Raw genomic sequence first — 11422 nt, forward strand, 5'->3', positions numbered from 1 at the left:
CAGTATTTAACGTGAGATCCTCTCTAAACTTTACAGGAATGTGGTCCTGAATATAAACAGCAACACCTCCACCATTTCTATATTTGCTATAAATGTTATAACCATGTATTGCCACTGTATCAAGGGTATTGTCTAAGTGAGTTTCAGAGATAGTCAGAATATGAATGTCATCTGTTACCAGCAAATTATTGTTAACGTTGTAGACTAACAGAGAAATCCTGATTTACTTCTCAACAATGCAGAGAGAAATGGAGAAATAATAGAAAAGTTAAATGGATTATAATAAAAGTAATAATAAATACACAATGAGTAACCTAGCAACAAGATATCATGATGAAACAGGACCTGGTCTCTACTAGTAACAAGATATCATGATGAAACAGGACCTGGTCTCTACTAGTAACAAGATATCATGATGAAACAGGACCTGGTCTCTACTAGTAACTAGATATCATGATGAAACAGGACCTGGTCTCAACTAGTAACAAGATATCATGATGAAACAGGACCTGGTCTCAACTAGTAACAAGATATCATGATGAAACAGGACCTGGTCTCTACTAGTAACAAGATATCATGATGAAACAGGACCTGGTCTCAACTAGTAACAAGATATCATGATGAAACAGGACCTGGTCTCAACTAGTAACAAGATATCATGATGAAACAGGACCTGGTCTCAACTAGTAACAAGATATCATGATGAAACAGGACCTGGTCTCAACTAGTAACAAGATATCATGATGAAACAGGACCTGGTCTCAACTAGTAACAAGATATCATGATGAAACAGGACCTGGTCTCAACTAGTAACAAGATATCATGATGAAACAGGACCTGGTCTCAACTAGTAACAAGATATCATGATGAAACAGGACCTGGTCTCAACTAGTAACAAGATATCATGATGAAACAGGACCTGGTCTCAACTAGTAACAAGATATCATGATGAAACAGGACCTGGTCTCAACTAGTAACAAGATATCATGATGAAACAGGACCTGGTCTCTACTAGTAACTAGATATCATGATGAAACAGGACCTGGTCTCTACTAGTAACTAGATATCATGATGAAACAGGACCTGGTCTCAACTAGTAACAAGAAAGTTATTGAAGCAGATAAATTCCTGGCCTGTTTGATTTAAGTTATACAGTATTTCATACATTTCCTGCCATATTCTACTTTTCAATACAAAATAAAGTGATGCTGAAAAGGACTAACATTTGCAACCTCACATTTACTCAACTGATTTGACTTTGTAATTTAAGGGCTAAAACCCCACATGGACTCATATCTGTTAGAGGTTTGAAGACATCACCTGGACACGCCTGGTGTCTGGTCGTCATGAGGATCACACCAGCCTGTTCATCCCCTTCCTGATGACATCAGAGACGTCCTGTAATGTTGCGACGGCCCTGAATATTTCTGAACCGTCTCAGTGCTTCTCCTTCCGATAGGGCGCTTCCCCTTTAATTCCCTATTAAATAGCCAGCATCAGCCGTGCAAAGGTGAAGTTGTGATTGAGACATGAATGAGGATGTGTACTACCTTCAGTTCATGAAGCTTCAAACCAAATCAAAAGCGTTACAATGTGCAGTGTCCTTGTCCTTGTCCCTTCCTGATGACATCACATCAGAGACGTCCTGAAATGTGCAGTGTCCTTGTCCTTGTCCCTTCCTGATGACATCACATCAGAGACGTCCTGTAATGTGCAGTGTCCTTGTCCTTGTCCCTTCCTGATGACATCACATCAGAGACGTCCTGTAATGTGCAGTGTCCTTGTTCAAAACAAATGCTTTCTGACTACTTCATCTGGGGGATCACTGTCCCAAGCCAATGCATATCTCCGGAGTAGGCGGTAGGCCTCTATCACTGTAGTCAGGTAATGGACTCGGCTACTAACTGACACGGAACAAAGTCCTGACAAACCACTGGAGTCTACATGGCTATGAAGTTACCACACACACAATCACAGGAGTGTCTGATATCTCACACATATCTGTTATCGCAAATGAATTAACCGGTTGTGCCCCAACGCTCTGCCGTGACGTTGTCCAACCCAGTATTCTCAGAAAATATCACCTCAGTCTGAGATCTTTAGGAAACATCTTAGGATGAGATCAATGGGTTACAGGATGAGATCAATGGGTTATAGGATGAGATCAATGGGTTATAGGATGAGATCAATGGGTTATAGGATGAGATCAATGGGTTATAGGATGAGATCAATGGGTTATAGGATGAGATCAATGGGTTATAGGATGAGATCAATGGGTTATAGGATGAGATCAATGGGTTATAGGATGAGATCAATGGGTTATAGGATGAGATCAATGGGTTACAGGATGAGATCAATGGGTTACAGGATGAGATCAATGGGTTACAGGATGAGATCAATGGGTTACAGGATGAGATCAATGGGTTACAGGATGAGATCAATGGGTTACAGGATGAGATCAATGGGTTACAGGATGAGATCAATGGGTTACAGGATGAGATCAATGGGTTACAGGATGAGATCAATGGGTTATAGGATGAGATCAATGGGTTATAGGATGAGATCAATGGGTTATAGGATGAGATCAATGGGTTATAGGATGAGATCAATGGGTTATAGGATGAGATCAATGGGTTATAGGATGAGATCAATGGGTTACAGGATGAGATCAATGGGTTATAGGATGAGATCAATGGGTTACAGGATGAGATCAATGGGTTACAGGATGAGATCAATGGGTTATAGGATGAGATCAATGGGTTACAGGATGAGATCAATGGGTTACAGGATGAGATCAATGGGTTACAGGATGAGATCAATGGGTTACAGGATGAGATCAATGGGTTATAGGATGAGATCAATGGGTTACAGGATGAGATCAATGGGTTATAGAACCACACTAGAACAGCAGTAAGACCAGGTTAGTACTTGTACTGACCAGATTAGTACTGACCAGGTTAGTACTAGTACTGACCAGGTTAGTACTAGTACTGACCAGATTAGTACTAGTACTGACCAGGTTAGTACTAGTACTGACCAGGTTAGTACTAGTACTGACCAGGTTAGTACTAGTACTGACCAGATTAATATCATCACAGCACGTCAGAGGGTAGAGTTTACTGTGTTAGGCCTTACTGAGTCCTTCTGACGGGGAAACAGAATGATAGGGAAATAATTCTTCCTCCTAATGAGGAACTGGTGTTTTATAAAGGCCAATGGGAGGGAGGGAGGGGGTGGGCTGCTATCTGGGGTTGGCAGGGACTGAATCACACCCCCAGGCTGCAGCAGCCCTGCTGGAGAGAACAGAACTTAGGGACCATTGTATGAGTCTGGGCTCAGCCTGTCACCATACATCCCCTCTGACAAGCCCAGCCTTCAGGGCCAGTCAGCACCACACACCAGTCACAGGAGAGGGAGACCAGAGCCATACACCAGTCACAGGAGAGGGAGACCAGCGCCATACACCAGTCACAGGGGAGGGAGGCCAGAGCCATACACCAGTCACAGGGGAGACCAGAGCCATACACCAGTCACAGGGGAGACCAGAGCCATACACCAGTCACAGGGGAGGGAGACCAGAGCCATACACCAGTCACAGGGGAGACCAGAGCCATACACCAGTCACAGGAGAGGGAGACCAGAGCCATACACCAGTCACAGGGGAGGGAGGCCAGAGCCATACACCAGTCACAGGAGAGGGAGGCCAGAGCCATACACCAGTCACAGGGGAGGCCAGCACCACACACCAGTCACAGGGGAGACCAGCGCCATACACCAGTCACAGAGGAGGGAGACCAGAGCCATACACCAGTCACAGGAGAGGGAGACCAGAGCCATACACCAGTCACAGGGGAGGCCAGAGCCATACACCAGTCACAGGGGAGGGAGACCAGAGCCATACACCAGTCACAGGGGAGGCCAGAGCCATACACCAGTCACAGGGGAGGCCAGAGCCATACACCAGTCACAGGAGAGGGAGACCAGAGCCATACACCAGTCACAGGAGAGGGAGACCAGAGCCATACACCAGTCACAGGGGAGGCCAGAGCCATACACCAGTCACAGGGGAGGGAGACCAGCACCATACACCAGTCACAGGAGAGACCAGCACCATACACCAGTCACAGGGGAGGGAGACCAGCACCATACACCAGTCACAGGGGAGACCAGAGCCATACACCAGTCACAGGAGAGGGAGACCAGAGCCATACACCAGTCACAGGAGAGGGAGACCAGAGCCATACACCAGTCACAGGAGAGGGAGACCAGAGCCATACACCAGTCACAGGAGAGGGAGACCAGAGCCATACACCAGTCACAGGAGAGGGAGACCAGCACCATACACCAGTCACAGGAGAGGGAGACCAGCACCATACACCAGTCACAGGAGAGGGAGACCAGCACCATACACCAGTCACAGGAGAGGGAGACCAGAGCCATACACCAGTCACAGGGGAGACCAGAGCCATACACCAGTCACAGGAGAGGGAGACCAGAGCCATACACCAGTCACAGGAGAGGGAGGCCAGAGCCATACACCAGTCACAGGAGAGGGAGACCAGCGCCATACACCAGTCACAGGGGAGACCAGAGCCATACACCAGTCACAGGGGAGACCAGAGCCATACACCAGTCACAGGGGAGACCAGAGCCATACACCAGTCACAGGAGAGGGAGACCAGAGCCATACACCAGTCACAGGAGAGGGAGGCCAGAGCCATACACCAGTCACAGGAGAGGGAGACCAGAGCCATACACCAGTCACAGGAGAGGGAGACCAGAGCCATACACCAGTCACAGGGGAGGGAGACCAGAGCCATACACCAGTCACAGGGGAGACCAGAGCCATACACCAGTCACAGGAGAGGGAGACCAGAGCCATACACCAGTCACATGGGAGGGAGACCAGAGCCATACACCAGTCACAGGAGAGGGAGACCAGAGCCATACACCAGTCACAGGAGAGGGAGACCAGCGCCATACACCAGTCACAGGGGAGGGAGGCCAGAGCCATACACCAGTCACAGGGGAGACCAGAGCCATACACCAGTCACAGGAGAGGGAGACCAGAGCCATACACCAGTCACAGGGGAGGGAGGCCAGAGCCATACACCAGTCACAGGAGAGGGAGGCCAGAGCCATACACCAGTCACAGGGGAGGCCAGCACCACACACCAGTCACAGGGGAGACCAGCGCCATACACCAGTCACAGAGGAGGGAGACCAGAGCCATACACCAGTCACAGGAGAGGGAGACCAGAGCCATACACCAGTCACAGGGGAGGCCAGAGCCATACACCAGTCACAGGGGAGGGAGACCAGAGCCATACACCAGTCACAGGGGAGGCCAGAGCCATACACCAGTCACAGGGGAGGCCAGAGCCATACACCAGTCACAGGGGAGGGAGACCAGCACCATACACCAGTCACAGGGGAGACCAGAGCCATACACCAGTCACAGGAGAGGGAGACCAGAGCCATACACCAGTCACAGGAGAGGGAGACCAGAGCCATACACCAGTCACAGGAGAGGGAGACCAGAGCCATACACCAGTCACAGGAGAGGGAGACCAGCACCATACACCAGTCACAGGAGAGGGAGACCAGCACCATACACCAGTCACAGGGGAGGGAGACCAGAGCCATACACCAGTCACAGGAGAGGGAGACCAGAGCCATACACCAGTCACAGGGGAGACCAGCACCATACACCAGTCACAGGAGAGGGAGACCAGAGCCATACACCAGTCACAGGAGAGGGAGACCAGAGCCATACACCAGTCACAGGGGAGGCCAGAGCCATACACCAGTCACAGGAGAGGGAGACCAGAGCCATACACCAGTCACAGGGGAGACCAGAGCCATACACCAGTCACAGGGGAGGGAGACCAGAGCCATACACCAGTCACAGGGGAGACCAGAGCCATACACCAGTCACAGGAGAGGGAGACCAGAGCCATACACCAGTCACAGGAGAGGGAGACCAGAGCCATACACCAGTCACAGGGGAGACCAGAGCCATACACCAGTCACAGGGGAGGGAGACCAGAGCCATACACCAGTCACAGGGGAGACCAGAGCCATACACCAGTCACAGGAGAGGGAGACCAGAGCCATACACCAGTCACAGGAGAGGGAGGCCAGAGCCATACACCAGTCACAGGAGAGGGAGACCAGAGCCATACACCAGTCACAGGGGAGACCAGAGCCATACATCAGTCACAGGGGAGGGAGACCAGAGCCATACACCAGTCACAGGGGAGACCAGAGCCATACACCAGTCACAGGAGAGGGAGACCAGAGCCATACACCAGTCACATGGGAGGGAGACCAGAGCCATACACCAGTCACAGGAGAGGGAGACCAGAGCCATACACCAGTCACAGGAGAGGGAGACCAGAGCCATACACCAGTCACAGGAGAGGGAGACCAGAGCCATACACCAGTCACATGGGAGGGAGACCAGAGCCATACACCAGTCACAGGAGAGGGAGACCAGAGCCATACACCAGTCACAGGAGAGGGAGACCAGAGCCATACACCAGTCACAGGAGACGGAGACCAGAGCCATACACCAGTCACAGGGGAGGGAGACCAGAGCCATACACCAGTCACAGGAGAGGGAGACCAGAGCCATACACCAGTCACAGGAGAGGGAGACCAGAGCCATACACCAGTCACAGGGGAGGGAGACCAGAGCCATACACCAGTCACAGGAGAGGGAGACCAGAGCCATACACCAGTCACAGGAGAGGGAGACCAGAGCCATACACCAGTCACAGGGGAGGGAGACCAGAGCCATACACCAGTCACAGGGGAGGGAGACCAGCGCCATACACCAGTCACAGGGGAGGGAGACCAGCGCCAGGCGGTCTGTAAGCCATCACCAGGCCCAGAGTGGAGGAGGTGGGAGGCTGTTACTACCCGTTGAGCAGCAGTGGGAGGCTGTTACTACCCGTTGAGCAGCAGTGGGAGGCTGTTACTACCCGTTGAGCAGCAGTGGGAGGCTGTTACTACCCGTTGAGCAGCAGTGGGAGGCTGTTACTACCCGTTGAGCAGCAGTGGGAGGCTGTTACTACCCGTTGAGCAGCAGTGGGAGGCTGTTACTACCCGTTGAGCAGCAGTGGGAGGCTGTTACTACCCGTTGAGCAGCAGTGGGAGGCTGTTACTACCCGTTGAGCAGCAGTGGGAGGCTGTTACTACCCGTTGAGCAGCAGTGGGAGGCTGTTACTACCCGTTGAGCAGCAGTGGGAGGCTGTTACTACCCGTTGAGCAGCAGTGGGAGGCTGTTACTACCCGTTGAGCAGCAGTGGGAGGCTGTTACTACCCGTTGAGCAGCAGTGGGAGGCTGTTACTACCCGTTGAGCAGCAGTGGGAGGCTGTTACTACCCGTTGAGCAGCAGTGGGAGGCTGTTACTACCCGTTGAGCAGCAGTGGGAGGCTGTTACTACCCGTTGAGCAGCAGTGGGAGGCTGTTACTACCCGTTGAGCAGCAGTGGGAGGCTGTTACTACCCGTTGAGCAGCAGTGGGAGGCTGTTACTACCCGTTGAGCAGCAGTGGGAGGCTGTTACTACCCGTTGAGCAGCAGTGGGAGGCTGTTACTACCCGTTGAGCAGCAGTGGGAGGCTGTTACTACCCGTTGAGCAGCAGTGGGAGGCTGTTACTACCCGTTGAGCAGCAGGCCTGTTATTTTAGCTCGAGCAGGAATTCGCTAAGTTTAACTGTGCCATTTTTCCTTTTCTCATCCAGGTGCCTGAAATTCATGGAAGAAACTACGATGGCAGGAGACTGGCGCCAAGGTTAGAGGAACTGAGAGGCAGCGAGACTGTTGGGGTCGGTTTCCTTCAGCCAATCCCGGTTGTATGAACTGAAGGAGAGAGGATCCACAGGGCAGGAGTCCGTCACGGGCTGGACAGAAGCAGGGCAACATGAAGAGGACTTAGAGGGACAGAATCGTGTCGATGCTTTTAGATGCTAAAATGAATTGTGCGTCCTGTTTTGTGGATCTATCAAAAGTGTTTGATATTGAACACGTTGTCCTCCACAGGCCTGAGCTCTGACACATCACCATGTCACCGAGTCCAAATTTCTTGAAGTACGTGAAGGTGTTCCGCAGGGATGAATACTAGAACCTGCTCTTTTCACTATTTATATAAATGCTATTGGTCAATTTGTTTAAAAAAATAAATAAAAAATATTTTAACTCCTGTTTAATACGGGCAAAACTAAATACATGTTGTTTTCAAGTCTTCTGATGATCTTAGATCTATAATCAGACCAGTCCCTGCATACATACGCCTTGGTATTTGGATTGACAGTGATGTAATGGTTACAAGACATGATATGAATGAGCTGGTTTAAGAAACTAAGATTTAAAGTGGATGTTGTTATAGAAACAGATCCTGTCTCTAGTCAGCAGGAAGCAGATTGTGTGGTCACCCGTTCTACCTGTTGTTATGGTGATACTATTTATCAAAGTGCAGCTGCCTCTACTCTTACACCCCTGGATGGTGTTCATCGTAGAGCCCTTCGTTTCATCACAGGAGACCGTTTCATTACAGGAGACCGTTTCATTACTCATCACTGCGTTCTTTACCAACATGTTGGCTCAACCTCTTTAAAGTCACGTAGATCACATCACTCTTTTCGTTAACAACGCTCTGCTCCACAAACGTCCAACTCACCTGACATCACTGTTAAGACTTAAATGACAAGTTCTCAAACCCGTTCACAGGGTTGGTTCACTCTGGAGACTCCTTAGAGGGGACTTAGAGGGACAGAAAGACAACATGGGTTAGCTGCCTGACAAGACAACATGGGTTAGCTGCCTGACAAAGACAACATGGGTTAGCTGCCTGACAAGACAACATGGGTTAGCTACCTGACAACATGGGTTAGCTGCCTGACAGAAAGACAACATGGGTTAGCTGCCTGACAAGACAACATGGGTTAGCTGCCTGACAACATGGGTTAGCTGCCTGACAACATGGGTTAGCTGCCTGACAACATGGGTTAGCTGCCTGACAAGACAACATGGGTTAGCTGCCTGACAAAGACAACATGGGTTAGCTGCCTGACACAAAGACAACATGGGTTAGCTTCCTGACAGAAAGACAACATGGGTTAGCTGCCTGACAAGACAACATGGGTTAGCTGCCTGACAGAAAGACAACATGGGTTAGCTGCCTGACACAAAGACAACATGGGTTAGCTGCCTGACACAAAGACAACATGGGTTAGCTGCCTGACAGAAAGACAACATGGGTTAGCTGCCTGACAAGACAACATGGGTTAGCTGCCTGACACAAAGACAACATGGGTTAGCTTCCTGACAGAAAGACAACATGGGTTAGCTGCCTGACAAGACAACATGGGTTAGCTGCCTGACAGAAAGACAACATGGGTTAGCTGCCTGACACAAAGACAACATGGGTTAGCTGCCTGACACAAAGACAACATGGGTTAGCTGCCTGACAGAAAGACAACATGGGTTAGCTGCCTGACAAGACAACATGGGTTAGCTGCCTGACAAGACAACATGGGTTAGCTGCCTGACAGAAAGACAACATGGGTTAGCTGCCTGACAAGACAACATGGGTTAGCTGCCTGACAACATGGGTTAGCTGCCTGACACAAAGACAACATGGGTTAGCTGCCTGACACAAAGACAACATGGGTTAGCTGCCTGACACAAAGACAACATGGGTTAGCTGCCTGACAAGACAACATGGGTTAGCTGCCTGATAGAAAGACAACATGGGTTAGCTTCCTGACAGAAAGACAACATGGGTTAGCTGCCTGATAGAAAGACAACATGGGTTAGCTTCCTGACAGAAAGACAACATGGGTTAGCTGCCTGACAGAAAGACAACATGGGTTAGCTTCCTGACACAAAGACAACATGGGTTAGCTGCGTGACAGAAAGACAACATGGGTTAGCTGCCAGACAACATGGGTTAGCTGCCTGACAACATGGGTTAGCTGCCTGACACAAAGACAACATGGGTTAGCTGCCTGACAAGACAACATGGGTTAGCTGCCTGACAGAAAGACAACATGGGTTAGCTGCCTGACAAGACAACATGGGTTAGCTGCCTGACAGAAAGACAACATGGGTTAGCTGCCTGACACAAAGACAACATGGGTTAGCTGCCTGACACAAAGACAACATGGGTTAGCTGCCTGACAGAAAGACAACATGGGTTAGCTGCCTGACACAAAGACAACATGGGTTAGCTTCCTGACAGAAAGACAACATGGGTTAGCTGCCTGACAAGACAACATGGGTTAGCTGCCTGACAGAAAGACAACATGGGTTAGCTGCCTGACACAAAGACAACATGGGTTAGCTGCCTGACACAAAGACAACATGGGTTAGCTGCCTGACAGAAAGACAACATGGGTTAGCTGCCTGACAAGACAACATGGGTTAGCTGCCTGACAAGACAACATGGGTTAGCTGCCTGACAGAAAGACAACATGGGTTAGCTGCCTGACAAGACAACATGGGTTAGCTGCCTGACAACATGGGTTAGCTGCCTGACACAAAGACAACATGGGTTAGCTGCCTGACACAAAGACAACATGGGTTAGCTGCCTGACACAAAGACAACATGGGTTAGCTGCCTGACAAGACAACATGGGTTAGCTGCCTGATAGAAAGACAACATGGGTTAGCTTCCTGACAGAAAGACAACATGGGTTAGCGGCCTGATAGAAAGACAACATGGGTTAGCTTCCTGACAGAAAGACAACATGGGTTAGCTGCCTGACAGAAAGACAACATGGGTTAGCTTCCTGACACAAAGACAACATGGGTTAGCTGCGTGACAGAAAGACAACATGGGTTAGCTGCCAGACAACATGGGTTAGCTGCCTGACAACATGGGTTAGCTGCCTGACACAAAGACAACATGGGTTAGCTGCCTGACAAGACAACATGGGTTAGCTGCCTGACAGAAAGACAACATGGGTTAGCTGCCTGACAAGACAACATGGGTTAGCTGCCTGACAGAAAGACAACATGGGTTAGCTGCCTGACAGGGAGACAACATGGGTTAGCTGCCTGACAGAAAGACAACATGGGTTAGCTGCCTGACAAGACAACATGGGTTAGCTGCCTGATAGAAAGACAACATGGGTTAGCTGCCTGACAACATGGGTTAGCTGCCTGACAGAAAGACAACATGGGTTAGCTGCCTGACAGAAAGACAACATGGGTTAGCTGCCTGACAGAAAGACAACAGGGGTTAGCTGCCTGACAACATGGGTTAGCTGCCTGACAAGACAACATGGGTTAGCTGCCTGACAGAAAGACAACATGGGTTAGCTGCCTGACACAAAGACAACATGGGTTAGCTGCCTGACAACATGGGTTAGCTGCCTGACAGAAAGACAACATGGGTTAGCTGCCTGACAACA

At 49.9% G+C, this 11422-nt stretch overlaps 1 protein-coding gene across 1 annotated transcript in view; it reads left to right on the forward strand.

The window, feature by feature from the left end:
- The window catches only part of chst7 (carbohydrate (N-acetylglucosamine 6-O) sulfotransferase 7), a 31745-nt gene extending 23514 nt beyond the window's left edge, over positions 1 to 8231 (forward strand). Inside the window, exon 2 of the mRNA XM_055941217.1 lies at positions 7751 to 8231. Coding sequence (XP_055797192.1) covers positions 7751 to 7758 — 8 coding nt within the window. The 3' untranslated portion in view covers positions 7759 to 8231. The remainder of the gene's footprint in view (positions 1 to 7750) is intronic.
- The last annotated feature ends 3191 nt before the right edge of the window (positions 8232 to 11422 follow it).

The sequence above is a fragment of the Salvelinus fontinalis genome, chromosome 12 (genome assembly GCF_029448725.1).
Source record: "Salvelinus fontinalis isolate EN_2023a chromosome 12, ASM2944872v1, whole genome shotgun sequence".
In the NCBI taxonomy this organism is placed as follows: domain Eukaryota; kingdom Metazoa; phylum Chordata; class Actinopteri; order Salmoniformes; family Salmonidae; genus Salvelinus; species Salvelinus fontinalis.